General features: G+C 37.5%; 1 protein-coding gene across 6 annotated transcripts in view; it reads right to left on the minus strand.

The window, feature by feature from the left end:
• Positions 1–17124, minus strand: part of TPK1 (thiamin pyrophosphokinase 1) — a 380984-nt gene that overhangs the window by 66612 nt on the left and 297248 nt on the right. Inside the window, exon 9 of one of the 6 annotated variants that reach the window (XM_063667932.1) lies at positions 42–1058. The exons of 4 other annotated variants lie outside the window; for them this stretch is intronic. In XM_063667932.1, coding sequence (XP_063524002.1) covers positions 1009–1058 — 50 coding nt within the window. In that variant the 3' untranslated portion in view covers positions 42–1008. Of the gene's footprint in view, positions 1–41; positions 1059–17124 lie in introns of those variants that run through there. One more of the 6 variants, XM_054495233.2, reaches the window with a different exon arrangement.

The following is a 17124-nucleotide window of genomic DNA, read 5'->3' on the forward strand; positions in this document are numbered from 1 at the left end:
ATAATACATTTAATGTAGCCAAACGTTTTAAAAATTGTGCTCAATAGAATTTTTTTTTTTTAAGAATGAGTAAGAAATGCTTTTTTGGAGTGTTTATTCAGGTAACTGAGGTAAGGTTCTAGTTTACTACATGGTCTGATTTTAAAAAGGAACAAAAAATCTATTTACTGTACCTTTCTGTAATACAACTTGTACCTGATTCCAGAGGCATCTTTGTTAAACGCAAAGGTGAGCATTTCACCACACCCAGGCTTAAAATCTTTCCCCATTACCTATAGAGTAAATCCAAACATCGTGTTATGGTACGCAGGGTCCTACATGAGCTGATCCCGCCAATACTTCTAGCATGCCTCTCACCTTTCCACCACCTCTACTTGCTATGCCAGCGATGTACATATCCCTTACCCATCAGGACATACTCTGCAAATGCTGCACCACGTTCCCAGAATGTGCTCCTGTTTCTTTCTACAGTGCTCCAAAAGATTTCTAAGATTATTTGTAATTGTGACATATCACTGCATCCCAAAAGAAAAAAATAATGAACTTTTGGCATCAATGGAAATATTCAACTATGGGGATATACGCATTTATACATAAGTTACACATATTTAAATCCTGTGTGAACAAGTATGTGTTTTTCCAGACTTAACAAACAACAACAAAACTTATCTGTCTTGATCCTCTTCATAGCCCTAAGGCAAAATAGAAATTACTGTAATAACAAACTCATAGAAATACATGAGCATAATAACAGACTGCGAATAGATTTAATATTTTTCCATGTTCAGAAAACCAAGTCAATGTAGCTCATATCCCTACCCTCCTTGTTTTATGGTTCTTGGCAACTCTTTTGATTATTTCTGTTCTCAGGCAGGGCTGCCAAATCCTTTTCTCAGCTCCATCCACTCCACAGTTGAGGTCTCTTCGGTTCCAGCTCTTGCTCTGCTGCCAAGCTCCCCTTCATTGCCTTGGCATCAAAGACGAAATGTGGCCAAGGAAGGAAGCTCCCTAGCCATCAGCATGTGCAGGGCAAATCGGAATTTCCTTAAATCCTTCTCCTTAAAAAGATCAAAGAGAGCATAGCTTTGCATCTTATAGTCCTTTTATTGAGAGTTTGCTTCTGCTTCTATTATGTCTGCGTCCTCCCCTGGTCTTTTTTCTTTATTTATTCAATTATGTAAGCATAAAGTTGGTTTTTAAGTATGCAAGGACATAAAATACAAAGAGTTTTAGTGTCTGTGCTGCCCAGAATGAAAATTAAGAGATCTGATGAGAGCTGAAATAATTGAGTTAGTAATTCTGATAAATATCCTGAATGTACACTGTGGTCTACAATTGAGTATATTGATTCTTAGAACTTAAACTGCTGTGCCACACAGTATCCGAGAGGTTGGTTAAATGTTAGCATGTATTTTAGGCAAAAGGTCAGCAAGTTTCTAACTTTTAAAAAGTTTCTACAAAATTGTATCAGCCTCCCCAAAAACCCCCCAACTTTTTTTTTTTTAACGATGTAATCAGAACTACTTTTCATTCTCTCAGGGATCCATCTATCCTCTGATAAACTTCCTATCCACTTTTCCAAATCAATGTGACCAGTGTAAACTTTGATTAGAATTTCATGTTTTAGAATCCATTACTTTAAAAACAATTTATAAAGGCAAAAGATTCTGGGATTTGTTCTCCTCAAAGGTATAAAGCACAAAGTGAGGCATTATTAATACTTTTGAACACACATAACAAAAGAAATCATTCAGCACCATTTCAGCATATTCCCCACTCAGGAGATTCATGCATATTTAAATGAATTAATTTATTTTCTGCAATTTGCTCTTTAAGTGCTTAGGTGCCCATTTGCTGTTGCTTATTTCAGGATTCTGTGCCCTTGTTCTCTGAGTCACCAACTTATAGCTTGAGTGCTCCAGGTGTATTTATGCTCCCAAAGTATTTTAAATTACCCATTAGGAAATCCAATTTCCTATTTATAAGACTCAGAAGTGATTTTCCACTGTTACCTTTTTCTTAATTAAGAATATAGGCCTAAATACATAGGTGAGTTTTTGGTACAATATTTATTTATTGGCTCCATGACAGTCAATATTATAGAATGTCACCAATATTAGACTCTCAGATAGTCACTTAAGATGGGCTACTCTTGGATTCTATTGGGATTGACATTTTGGGTATCCATAAAAATCATCATCATAACAACATCCACTACTTACACTGTGTGCCAAGCACTGGACATGCTCTATCTCATTTAGTCCTTTCAACATTCCTATGAAGAGTTGTTATTTTCTCTATCATTATTTGTTTTACAGATGAGAAAATATAACTTAGAGAGGTGAAACACAAGGTCACATACCTAGCAAGTAACAGAACCAATATTTAAAGCCCGCTCCGTCTTCCTTCCAAACTGTATAATGATTCATTTGTGTCTAAGGCATGGGATTGTGTTTTGGCAGGTATAGAAATGACTGAGACCCAACTTCTGCTTTTAAAGACACTCAATAATCTCATTCAATAATTTCAGACAGTGATGACTGCAATAAAGAAAACAAAACAGAGTGATGTGCTGGAGAAGCTTTGTTGGTGGGGTTGGTCATGCTAATGCAGATCTGGTTATTAGAAACAACCTCCTTAAAGAAGTAACATCTAAGCTAAGACTCAAAAAATACAATGTGGGACATCCACTGAAAGACAGGAAAAATGGTATTCCAGGCAGAAGGAAAAGCAGGTACAAAGGCCAAAGGCAGAAACTGAAAGGTCACTGAGACTAGAGTTAAGTGAGTGAAGGGAAACTGGCACCCAGGCTGGGGAAGAGAGAACAAACCAGGTCATGAAATACAGGCAAGAGTGTGGCTTTTATGCTAAATGTGAAGGAAAGCCATTAGAGGGTGCCAAACTGGGGAGTGACGTAAGTTTTATTTTGGCTTCAAAAAGATTGCTCTGGTTGTTTTGCAAAGAATGACTAGACAAAGTGATCAATAAGGAAGGAGACCACTGCAGGATTCCATGGTAGAGATCACCTAGACTAGGATGGGACTAGGAGATGAAGAAAAGGGAAGAATGAGTTTAAGGTTTTTGGTTTGAGCTATCGTGTAGATGGTGGTTTACTGACATGGGGAAACAGACAGAACAGGTCAGGTTGTTGTTTATGGTCACTGGGTTAGACAAGGTTCTTAGGCATTCACTCAACAAAGATTTACTAAACAACTCAGTGCTCTTGAGGGCACTAGAGATAAATTAACAAAGTAGATGAAGTTTCTATGCTCTAGTGAGCTTACATGCCAGGAATCTTGGTGCAAATGGAATAGTCAGAGAGGGCAGGAAGGGAACTATGTATTTGAGAAACAATGGCATTTAGATGTATTTAAAATCATGGGTCATGGTAAGATCATTTAGGGAGAATATACAGATAAAAAGAAGAAAAGGACCCAGGACCAGACCAAGCAAAGGGGCATTTTCTATTGAGAAATGGTGTATGCAAAACATATTTGATGACTTCTAGTTTAAAAACTTGTCTTTATTTTTTTTTTGAAAATACTGACTGACATGGCAAAGTGACCTCCCCTCTATCCCCAATTGTATTTTTAGATTGCTTAGATACAAGTGCAAGAAATTTGTTGATGTGCTACTCTCATTTTCTTCTTCCATTCGATACCATTCAATACCTTCTTGTTTTCTTTTTTTTTTTTTTTTTTTTTTTTTTGAGACGGAGTCTCACTCTGTCGATCAGGCTGGAGTGCAGTGGCTCGATCTTGGCTCACTGCAAGCTCCACCTCCCAGATTCACGCCATTCTCCTGCCTCAGCCTCCCGAGTAGCTGGGACTACAGGGGCCCGCCACCACGTCTGGCTAATTTTTTGTATTTTTAGTAGAGAAGGGGTTTCACCGTGTTAGCCAGGATGGTCTCGATCACCTGACCTCATGATCCACCCACCTCTGCCGCCGAAAGTGCTGGGATTACAGGTGTGAAACACCGTGCCCGGCCAATACGTTCTTGTTTTCTTTTTAAAGAGACAGAGTCTCACTCTGTCGTCCAGGCTGGTGTGCAGGGGCACGATCATGGCTCACTGCAGCCTCGAACTCCTGGACTCAGGCAACCCTCCCACTTCAGCCTCCCGAGTAGCTGGAACTACAGGTGCACACCACCATGCCTAATTTTTTGTATTTTTGCCCAATACCTTCTTTATTAAAAATTCATTCATCTGGCCGGGACAGTGACTCATGCCTGTAATCCCAATACTTTGGGAGACCAAGGCAGGTGGATTGTTTGAAGCTAGGACTTTGAGACCAGCTTGGGCCACACAGCAAGATCACATATCTACAAAAAATTATCTGGGCATAGTGGCACGTGCCTCTAGTTCCAGTTACTTGGGGAGCTGAGGTGGGAGGATTGCTTGAGTCTGGGAGACAGATGTTGCAGTGAGCCATAATCATGCTACCACACTCCATCCTGGGTGAGAGAGCAAGACCTTGTCTCAGAGAAAAAAATTAATTCATCAGAAAAATCACACAGAAAACCCAACTAACTATAAAACTTGAACCACGAAACTCTAAATAATTTGTGACTGCCATAACAATTAATGGTAAATCTGTAACAGCAGCTGAATCCATGAGTCACCTTCAGATGAGGCGGAAAGCACATACAATTTCCATAACCCTGATTCTAACTCCACAGGTTTCTTTTCAATTTAAGGAAGTACACTAAATTGACAGTGAGAGGCATTATTTTAGGAGTGCATTTTAATCTGCTTTAATGAGTTTTTAAAAAATCAAAATCATGAGTATTTACACTTAGTTACAGAGTACTTGGGGCCTAATTGACGGGTGATTGAGACATATTGTGGCACTTGAGAACAGCTGCCCAAGGCCAGGCTTGCCCACAGTCAGGGCCTCCAGTCCACTGTGCCCACTATTTCCTACTACAATTCTGCTAGAGGGAAATTGAGAACTGAAAAATACTTTACATTCAACATAGTTTAGTCCATGTTGTGGTTCAAAATTTAACCCACTCTCCTTGGTAAGTATTTTAAACTTTCTAAATCCTACCCTTAACCCAGTGCCTTATCCCCGATGCCGTAGTCTCTGTCTTGGTAAAGACTCTTGCCACCTATCAGTGCTGTCATCTCTGAGTGTCTTCACTTTCATACCTAACTCATCATCTCTCATTTCATTGTCTCTGCTTTCAAAGGTGGAGCTAAACATACTTTTCTCCAAGGGCTCCCATCCCCAATCTGAATTCCATCTTCCATCTTGAGGAATACCACCTCCACACTTCACCCATCCTCTCCCCGTTTCTTCCATCTCTCCCTGGATCTCTGGAGTTTCCTGGTCCTTTTGATCTTTCAACATAAATAGACTCCTTTCGTCTTGGACATAAAGGCCTCCTTGATAATGAAGCCTTCACATGTATATATCTTCTTGTATCACTGATAAACTTCTTTTTAAAAGTTTAATTTCCGGCCATTGTGCTTTCAGTATGTTTTTAACACCTCCTTAATGAATAGAAATCTGGCTTCTGTTCCTACTAGGCTATTACTCCTCTGCATTTTTAAGAGTGACCAACGCATTTCTTTAGTAAAAATCCAACAATTTTAATCTCTTTTACATATGATCCAACTTATTAATTCCCTCTTTCAGTGATAGCTTAATTCTTGGCTAACTTCTTCCTGGCCTGCTCACCGTTCATTCTTTGCCTTTTGTTTTTTATATAGGATCTGCTATTTTTTTTTTAACTAATCTGTAAATATGACAGTTTCCCAGGGCTAAGTAACCCCTTTAGTTACTTCTTCTAGTTAACAATGACAGAGAAATGTGTAAGGTCTGAATATTTAAAAGCAGCAACCCTGATAAGGAATCCTATTATTAATCAATGCCAATTAAGCATCTAATATTAAGGATTTACTAACTACGATGAGCAAAATATGAAGGGCCTATAAACTAAAAGAGTATACAACCTAGTTATGTAGGTAGATAAAACATACAAAATAACTGGAACAAACATAAACCCACCTTTTACATATGTGTAACACCATTACGAATGCCTGTTGGAAACAGTAGAGTAAGGTGAACTAAGATTTTTCTGTTTTCTTTCTTTTTGCAAAGCAAATATTACAAGTTTCGTGAATGAGGACACAATAATGCAAGAACCAATTTCATTTGCTTTTGTTTTTACAATGATATGTGCTCTCAAATAAGAGTTCTGTACAATTTTCAGCATCTAAAAGGAGAATGAATCTAAATGAAATGCTTTAGACCTTGACTCACGCTCAGAGCAGTAAAGAAATGAGCCAGAAAAAAACATCTTGGGGAGCAGAGGATGCATTTAAAACTCCAAATCCCCCAAAAGGCAATGATTTCCAAAAATTCCTCCACTGCCACTCCCTAGGTAAGCCCCTGGCTGGACACACGCACATACACTCACTCAGACTCAAAAACCCTCTTTTGTAATAGGCACATTTTGGATCGTATTACTTTAAACCATATCAACTTCTGGCAGGGTTTGCAAGTATATTTACCCTTAAAATGGAACTTATCCTTCATTCTTCTAATTGCTTTAAAAGTTATAATAAAGAACTCTTGCTTGAACATCTTTTACCATAGCACAATTAGTTCCGTGTCCCATTACAGAATTCATGTGGGTAAAATGCACTTGCTGATTTAAAAAAGGTGGTTAATTACATAAAATATGCAAAGGCACTATTCTGGATGACTAGGAGGGGACACAGAAGACAAGCACCAAATTCTTGAGGCAAATCCATTCTAGTCAAGGGAATAAGAAATATGCACAAATAATGATGCTATTTATATGGAAGAGTTACATGGTATACTTTTGGAGTTCAAAGGAAAGAGAAATTGCATTTAGTTATAAAAGCTTCATGAAGGATGTGATTTGAAATGGCCCTTGTAGATGAGTAACATTTGTGCAGGGGGAGACGTTAAAGGGAGAACACATTCTGAGAATACCAGGGGGTGAGGTCATGTATTATGGGGAAAATGGAATATGTGTTGGACCTCAGATGCTTTTAATAGGCTCTCAGGAGGAAAGGATAAAATAGTACAATTCTATTACTAAGAATAAAGAAGAAAGACTAATGCTAGAGATGAAAAAGATTTTGAGATAGTTTAGTTCAAAGTTACTCATTTTAAAGAAAGAGAGCTACATAGTAAGGATAGGGGAGAACTGAGCTCATATTTATATCATCATTGCAGCAGCAGGGGATGAGGAGGAGAAGGCTGCCAGAGCTATCTCTGTCCTCATTCACTTCGTCCTACAAGCACAAGCCAGACTTCTCCTCCCTTTGGTACTGCATCCACCTATAGGGAATGAGCCTTATTTATTAAATTTATATGGTAGTTGGCATGTACCACGGCAGCAGGAAATGGCACCTCTTCACTGTTATCTCTAGAAAATCAGCATTTGGTGGGATACCAGTTAGCGAAAACACTACAAGTTTCAATTTACATTTTTCTTAATTGTATGTCAAATTTAAATTGTCCACAATTTGTTTCTCTCTCCTGGCAGACTTTCCACTTGTACACTGCACATAACTAATTTCTTAATGGTTAAGATAAAAATTAGTTATCATCTGTAGTTGTTTAAGAGTCTGAAAGCATTCTTGCTTTTTTCCTAAGCACATGAAGACACACACACACACACACACACACTTTTTTCCTAAACACGTTTTTCCCTTTTTCCTAAGCATATTAAGACACACACACACACACACACACACACACACATGAAAAACCGGATTTAGAGATAGACAGTTGCGAGGGAAAACTTGTTAATTTGAAATTAAATGTGTTCAGAAAACAGGTTGAGTGGAAAACGCTGATGTGCTTCTCTAGAAGTGAAACCTTGCAATTAAGATGAGAAGACAGCCCAAGTGTGACGCTGGCGCTGGAGCGGCAGGGGGATCTCAACACGGCTAATGAATCATCATCAAAGTGATTTATTGACTGCAACCGGAGCTTCAACTCTGTCTCAGTGTAAATGAGGAATAATAATAATTTCCCAGTCCTCGCTTGGCTGTGAACTTCTGAAGAGTGAGAACCTTCAGCAGGAGATGATAAACTGTAGTGATGCCATAGGACGTCTTCTTCCACAATGTTCAAAGCCACTGTCATACAGTGAACTACATCTCATAAAACTGACAAGAGACAGGTATGCACAACGCGATGTCACCCTGACACAGCTTCCAAGCAAAAGTCCCCTGAGTCTCATCCTATTACAGCTTCTCATGGGGACCGTTCATTGCTGCCACACAGGAATGTAAGGAGGAGAAGGATGCCTCCTTAGAATATCAAGCTCCTGACATTTAGGATCTGGACTCATGCACTTCTCTGTGGCTTCAGCGGCCATGGTTTTCAAACCAAAAGAAACCTTGGCTACCATCTATCATCATATATACAATCAGTCCTCTTTGTATATATGAATAATCCATGTTACTTGTAGTACCATTTAATTCATTAGTTGCAGAGTCAGACTTTGAACCCTACTGTCACCTTACCTCCTCATTATGAATTGTAGTAAACAGATACATACTTTGTTTCTGCTACATTTTAAGGAACACTCAAGGTATAAATTACATACAGAGAAGGTAAGATATATTATGCAATAATCTCCAGAGATTTTTTTTTTGTCAAGATGTTTAAAGCACTGATTTGAGTGGGCGCTAACACTGAGTACACACGGACACAAAGAAGGGAACCAGAGACATCGGGGCCTACTTGAGGGCAGAGGGTGGGAGGTGGGTGGGAGGAGGGTGAGGATTGAAAAACTGCCTATCGGGTACCGTACTTACTATCTGGATGACAAAATCATATGTATAGCAAACCCCCACAACGTGTAATTTATCTAGAGAGCAAACCTACACAAGAACCCTAAAGCTAAAAGTTAAAAAACAAACAAACAAAAAGGCATGGATTTGTTCTTATTTTTGACTCTTTTATAATATTCTCAAAGCCAGAGGATCTTTACCCTCTCTTGCTAGTTCAATTCTACTCTTTTCTCTGGAATGGAAAGAAAATACTGTATAATTCCCTGACGCACCCCTTTAGCTTGGGAATTTACCTGCTCTCCATGTAACCTATGCCTTGATTTTCCTTGAAGTATAGCTATATATGCATATAGCTATGCAAATACTTCACTACTAACTATTTGGGATACATGGGTATATGTAAAAGGTCTCTGATGCAGATACTTCTATTTTGGTCTCCATAATGGGCATTTTTCCAGTTTGATCTCCCCTCCTTTTAATTTAAACCTAGTGTTCTCCAAATATTTTTAGCTTTTTTACCGTTTGATCTCCAAACAATCTAAAGGACAAAGTGGTGGCTCACTGCTGAAAAACCTGCACGCAGTGTAAACCTCCTGCAACCTTGTCTTCCTAGCTCTATTAACATTGTTCTTTTTCACCTTTTAATCTTTAGACACTCAAAAACACTGTTTTAACCATTTATTCCCTTTTGTGGATGCTAAATATATCTTTTTTCTTCCCTCGAATCCTTACCACAAATTCCTTGAGAACCACGATGAATGATAACAGTTTATAATTACCCTAGAAATCAGGTATCACAGTAAGCCTAAGTTACACTTAAATTACACACTCTACAAATCTACTAGCTTGTGCACTTGTGGTTACAGAGTGGAAAGGAATCTCTTGGATGGTGCCTAAAACACGATTTTAACTGCTAAGATGTTTGCTCTCTATCTTGTTTGTCTTTGAGCCGGCCCAATTTCAGAAAAATTTCATTGTCACTTAGAAAAATGACTTGGAAATAGGCTATTTAACTACTACCACATCCAACGATTTTAAAAATGGTTAAGTAAATGAATCAATTTTATGTATATAGAGGACTAGGTTAGAAAATAGGAACTTGGACAATTCATCTGGCATCTTGTGTCTCAGTTTTCTCATCTATAAAATGGGGATGATAATACTTTACATTTAAAAAAGGTTGATATTATACCAGAATGAGAATGAGTATAGAGATACAACAGGCAGGAGATACATGAAAGACTTATTCAAGATATAAAGTATTGTTATTTGGAACCAGCAGAAAATTATATCCAGTGTGCCATTCCCAGAGCAAAAGTTTATTCACCTGCACCCCTTGATTGTTTCTCTACAACTCATGTAATCACCAAAAGTTATTGCTTTCTTGTCTCAGTGTATTAACTGGATGGTTGAATGCACAGAGCTCACATCTGAATCAGCACAAAAATGAAACCCGGAGGAGGGGAAATAGAAAGGGACTCGGGCTTACACTGAAGTCATTCTCATCACTCAACCTGCCCACACAAATACTGGGAAATCAACTCATTTAAACAACTTGGGAGGCAAGCTTGGGTTATAAGAATGTTCTTGAATGCAGGTCAATGAAAAATTGGCCTGCACACAAATTCCCACTTGTCATATTCTCTACAAATGCATGTTGATTGTTTTCATATTTAAATGCCCAGAATCAACCATAACAAATGTGTCAGGTTGTTGCGAGTTTTTTTAAAAACAAAACAGGATGAACTATGGCATATGGTAAATTATTGTGGGTTCCTTGTGCTCTCAGCAGAATCACAAAAGGGCAAGGACTTAAGAGAAATCATTTGTGTCCGGTTCAAATCTACAACGTAGAAAATGGAATTGGAGCTGAGTTAATAAAATATATTATTAAATCCCAGTTTGTAGTTGGCTGTGTGTTATTAGTCTTATATGCCTGAAAATGTAGTATTTGCTTACAAGTAGAATACTATACAATCTTCAGAATGACATAATCTGAAAAGTAATCTTGTTTTTCTGTGTATTTTTCTCTATAGAGAAATAATATCTCATGCTAATCAACCCCCTCCCCAGACTTTGCCTTCTTCATAAAAGCTAGGTCCGAGAGTTTCCCATGATTGCCAACTGGTGCAATCATTCCTCAGTGCTAATACTCAGAACTCATCAAAGGTGCCAGTTTTGTGGTCTATAATCCCCAACTGACCAAATCTTGTACATAATAAAAAACCTAAACTTGTACTATATCAGAGTGTAGGTATATGCGGGTGTGGAAGGGGGAGGAGTAAGAGTGATAGCTGCATAAGTAGTCCACCAGCAGTTTAATGGTGTATGTGTGCTCAGTGAAGTCATTGATAACTACTAGACTGATCTGTAAGGACCTTTAGAGTCCTGAGACTCTAATAAATAACATGTGGCCAGAAAGGCAACAAAAACAGAAGGGAGAAAGTTTTGACTCTTTCTTGTTGCCTTTACAACCACATGTTGTTAGAGTCTCGGGAATTTTATTTCCACATCAGATTGCTCCCTGTTATTGGTATAAAGTATCAGTCTCTCGTATAAGTACAACTTAAAAAGGCTAAAATAGAGAAGACATGCAAAAAGGCTGGGAAACATATGTCTAAGAAGAGACTGGATACAACCTGCCACAGAGTGAAGAGAGCTCTAGCCTGAGTAAACCTGCTGACTTCCTTCCTGGTTCTGAAGCATCAAAATACACATGTGGCAAAACTTACTACAATTTTGGAGAACAGTAACTACATTGAATGGAAAAGGTAGTCCTCATTCCCTGTTGAGGGCATCAAATAAATCCTACTTGCACAATTTGTTTTGTTTATGTCTTGATTCTTAACTACAAGTTACCTGAGGCAAGATGAATGACAATACTAAGTTTTTCAAATAGAATACAATTATATGCTGTTTTTATACATCGATTTTCAGAGCAATTGTACAGATTCAATGGCATGATAATTGTATTCAAGAAGTATTATTTTAGAAAATCACTGGATTACTATCTGATATAGTAGGCTGAATAATGGGCCACTAAAAAGTCCTCAATTGTAATCCCTGGAACCTGCCAATATGCTACTTACATGGCAAGAGGAACTTTACAGATGTGATTAAGTCTGATTAATCTGATTAATCTTGGGACGGGATTATCCTTGGCTATCCAGGTGGTACTAGTGTAGTCAGAAGTTCCTTAAAAGAAGAAGGCAGAAGACTCAGAGTCAGAGAAAAAAAACAAAACAAAAACGTGACAGTGGAAGGAGAGGTCAGAAAAAGAGGGAGAGAGATTTGATGCTGCTATGCTGCCAGTCTTGAGGATGGAGGAAAGGGTTAGGAGCCAAGAAGTGTGGGTGGCCTTTAGAAGCTGGAAAGGGTTAGAAAAAACTTCCCTCTTGCAGCCTCCAGGAGGAATGAAGCTCTCCCAATGCTTGTATTTTAGTCTCATGATACTCATTTTTGACTGTCCTCCAAATTGTAAAATCATGACTTTGTGTTGTTTTAGGCCACTAAGTTTGTGGTAATTTGTTACAGCAGCAATAGGGAACTGATAAATCTGAAAACTTATATCATGAAAATTTCAAAAAATATTGTCAATTTTTTTCATCTACCTATCAAACAACACCCATTCTAAGTCTGTCTGTCTGTTATCTATCTATCTATCTTCAACTATACTGTCAAACATAAAAATTTTCTACACTGTAAAATTCCCTCTATGTCATGTACCCCACATTCTGCATCTTGCCTGCCAACTCTAGTTTAATTGGGTTGTTCTTGCTGCCTTGGCTGACTTCCCCAGTTTCTCTCTTGAATACCTGAACTTTAAGGGCAGATCTCAGTATTATCCTGATACTAAAACCAGACAAAGACATCACAAGAAGAGAAAGCCACAGAACAATATCTGTTAGGAATATGGATGCAAAAATCCTCAACAAAATAGTCAGAAACCAAATCCAGCAACATATAACAGTAATTATACATTATGACCAAGTGGGATTTATTCCAGGGATGCAAGTTTGATTTAATATCTGAAATTCAATTAATGTAAAACATATCAATAGAAGTTTTAAAATCAAATGTTCATTTCAACAGATGCAGAAAGATACAAAATCCAACACACTTTCATGATATAACCACTCAACAACTGGAAATAGCAAATAACCCCCTTAATCTAATAAAGGACATCTATGAAAAGCCCACAGTTAACATCATTCTTAAGAACGGAAAACTAGATGCTTTCTTCCTAAGATCAGGAACACAACAAAGATGTACACTCTCAACACTTTTATTCAATATCGTACCTGAGGTTCTAGCCAGGACAATTTGGCAAGAAAAAGGAAGAAAATGCATCCAGATTTGAAAAGAAGTAAAAGTACTTCTGTTTGCAGAAATCGTGATCTTGTATATAGAAACTCCTAAGAAATCTGCTAAAAATCCATTAGTCTTAAGGAATAAGTTCAGCAAGGTTGCAGGATACAAGATAAATTGCAGAAATCAATTGTATTTCTATACACTTGGAATTAAACCCAAAATAAAATGAATTCCATTCACTACAGCATAAAAACAATACTAAATAATGTAACAAAAGAAGTACACAACTTATACTATTTAAAAAGAACATGAAAAGAAATTAAATGAGATCTAAATAAATGAAAAGCATTCCATGTTCATGGATTAGAAGACAACATTGTTAAGATGGCTATACTCTCCAAAATACTCTACAGAATCAACAAATCTCTATTAGAATCCTAGCTATAACTTACACAAAATTACTTAAATATAAAAATTAATTCAACACAGATCCAGAACCTAAATGTAAGCACAAAAACTGTAAATTCTTAAAAGAAAATGTAAGAATAAGTTCTCATGACATTGGATTTGACAACCAATTCTTAGATATGATGCAAAAAGCATAAGTAACAAGTGAAAAAAAATAAGACTTTGTCAACATTAGAAGTTTTTCTTTTTGCTTTAAAGAACACCATTAAGAAAGCAAAAAGAGCCCCCAAAATAGAAGAAAATATTTGCAGACCATATATCTGATAAGGGACTTGTATCTGGAATACATAAAGAACTCTAACAACTCAATGATTAAAAGACAAATAGCTCAATTAAAAAATGGCTAAAGAATCTGCATGAAAGGTATACAAATGGCCAAGAAGTACTTGAAAATATGTTCCACATCATTATTCATCAGGGAAATGCAAATCAAAACTACAATGAGATATCACTTCACACACGCCAGACTGGCTGGAATCAAAAAGTGAGATAAAAATAAGTGTTGGCAAAGACATGGCAAAATTGGAACTCTCATACACTGTTGGTAGGAATAGAAAATGGTGTAGTACCTTTGGAAAACAGTCTGGAAGTTCTTCAGCAATTAAACATAAAGATACAATAATGCCCAGAAACTCTACTCCTAGGTATATACCCCTCAAAAATGAAGACATGTCTACACAGAAATTTGTACGAGTATCTATAGCAGCATTACTTGCAATAGGCAAAAGGTGGAAACAATTCAAATGCCCATTAATTGACAAATAGATAAAATGTGATATAACCATATGGTGGAATGTTATGCAGCCATATAAGTGAATGAAATACTGACAAATTTCTACATTGATGAACCTTAAAAATGTTATGCTAAGTGAAACAAGTCAGTCACAAAAATCCCTATATTACATGATTCAATTCATATGAAAGACTAGAATATCTAGAGATAGGAAATAGAGAAGTAGTTGCTTAGGGCTAGAGCAAAAAGGCATGGGGGGATGGGGGGGATGTGAGGGTGACAGCTAAAGGATACATGGTTTCTTTTTGAAAAGATGAACTTTCTAAATTTGTCTGGTGATGACTGTACACATATTTTAATAAACTAAATCCAATTTTTTTTTTTTTTTTTTTGAGACAGAGTCTTGCTCTGTCGCCCAGGCTGGAGTACAGTGACGCGATCTCGGCTCACTGCAAGCTCCGCCTCCCGGGTTCAGGCCATTCTCCTGCCCCAGCCTTCCAAGTAGCTGGGACTACAGGCGCCTGCCACCATGCCTGGCTAATTTTTTGTATTTTTAGGAGAGACGGGGTTTCACCGGGTTAGCCAGGATGGTCTCGATCTCCTGACCTCGTGATCCGCCCACCTTGGCCTCCCAAAGTGCTGGGATTACAGGCGTGAGCCACCGTGCCTGGCCTACTAAATACTATTGACTATACATGTTCAATGAGTGAATTGTATGATATGTGAATTATATCTCAAAAAATGTTTAAAAAAACAGATATCATTTCTTTCTAGCTTAGTCTACTAGAACTAGAATCAACGCTTGCCTCCTAGAAGATCATACCGGTCTGATTCCTCTTGCTTACCTTGGCTCAAAGTCATGGCCATGATCCTTTTTAGACAAAGATAGCACAGCATAGCTCTTTGTGAGACCTCTTCCCAGTGCACAAATACGGAAGTGACATAACCAGCCCTTTGTTTCCAGGGCTACCCCTGACCTCTACTTGGAAGTTAAATGGTATTTTGCAATAACAAAATACACTTTTTTAAAAAGGCTGCAACAGCTTGTGATCCTTAAAATATCATGAGTGACTGCAATTTGGTTTGTTAACAAATAGTTTTTAAAAGGTAAAATAATGGCTCATACAAATATAAAATGAACATGACAGATATTTTATTTAAGTCATTAATTAATGAGAAAACCTGTAAATAAAAAAAAACTGCTTCAAGGAGACTCTACAAAGGACAGACACATCTACAGATAATTGGGAATGCTGACATGAGTTTGCTAATGAATAGGAAACTGGCCAATTCTATAGGGTGAGAATCCACTGCATTTTAACAGAACAAAAACTCATTTGACTTATACAAACAGTAATCATTTACATTACAATCAGCCCCTTACAAGTTAGCTTCTAACTAAACAGAGTTGCAAAATAATCAAAAACAATGAAGGACTTAAGTTTCCTATAGAATCAGATAACCCTGAAAGGATCTTTTAGACCAGGCCTAACAATCCATCAAAAGACATTCGGGAATCTTTCTGTTTCGTATTTTTCACTGTTCACTTTTATTTTAGGTTCGGGGTACATGGTCAGGTTTGTTGTATAGGTAAACTGCATTTTATGAAGGTTTGGTATACAGATTATTTTATCACCTGGGTAATAAGCATGGCCCCTGATAGGTATTTTTTCTGATCCTCTCCCTAATCCCACCCTCAAGTGGGCCCCAGTGTCTACTGTTCCACTCTTTGTGTTCATGTATTCTCATTGTTTAGCTCCCACTTATAAGTGAGAATACTTGGTGCGTTATTTGTTTTTCTGTTCCTACATTAGTTTGCTTTGGATAATGACCTCCAGCTCCATCCATGTTAATGCAAAGGACATGATCTCATTCTTCTTAATGGCTGCATAGTGCTCCATGGTTTATATGTACCACATTTTCATTTTTTTTAAAAAAACAAAACAAAAAAAACCTTTTAGCTTTAGGGGTACATAATGAAGGTTACATAAATAAACATATGTCATGGGGGTTTGTTTTACATATTATTTCATTACTCAAGTACTAAGCCCAGTACACAATAGTTATCTTTTCTGCTCCTCTCCCACTTCCCACCCCCCCCTTCAAGTAGACATCAGTGTCTGTTGTTTCCTTCTTTGTGTCCATAAGTTCTCATCATTTAGCTCCCACTTATAAGTGATAATATGTAGTATTTGGTTTTCAGTTCCTGTGTTAGTTTGCTAAGGATAATAGTCTCTAGCTCCATCCATCATGTTCCCACAAAAGACATGATCTTGTTCTTTTTTATGGCTGCATAGTATTCCATGGTGTATATTTATCACATTTTCTTTATCCAATCTACTGTTGATGGGCATTTAGGTTGATTCCATGTCTTTGCTATTGTGAATAGTGCTGCAATAAACATATGCATGTGTCTTTATGACAGAAATATTTATATTATTTTGGGTATATATTCAAAAGTAAGATTACTGGGTCAAATGGGAATTCTGTTTTAAATTCTCTGAGGAATTTCCACACTGCTTTCCACAATGGCTGAACTAATTTACCGTTCCTCAGCAGAGTATAAAGCATTCCCTTTCTTCTGTGACCTTGCCAGCATCTTTTAGTTTTTGACTTTTAATAACAGTCATTCTGACTGGTGTGAGATAGTATTTCACTGTGGTTTTGATGTGCATTTCTCTAATGATTAGCGGTGTTCAGCATTTTTTTCATATGCTTGTTGGCCACATGTATACCTTCTGTCAAAAAGTGTCAGTTCATGTCCTTTGTCTACTTTTTAACAAGGTTGTTTGTTTTTTGCTTGGAATACAGCTAACCAGGGAGGTGA

Source organism: Pongo pygmaeus, chromosome 6 (assembly GCF_028885625.2).
Source record: "Pongo pygmaeus isolate AG05252 chromosome 6, NHGRI_mPonPyg2-v2.0_pri, whole genome shotgun sequence".
NCBI classification, from domain to species: domain Eukaryota; kingdom Metazoa; phylum Chordata; class Mammalia; order Primates; family Hominidae; genus Pongo; species Pongo pygmaeus.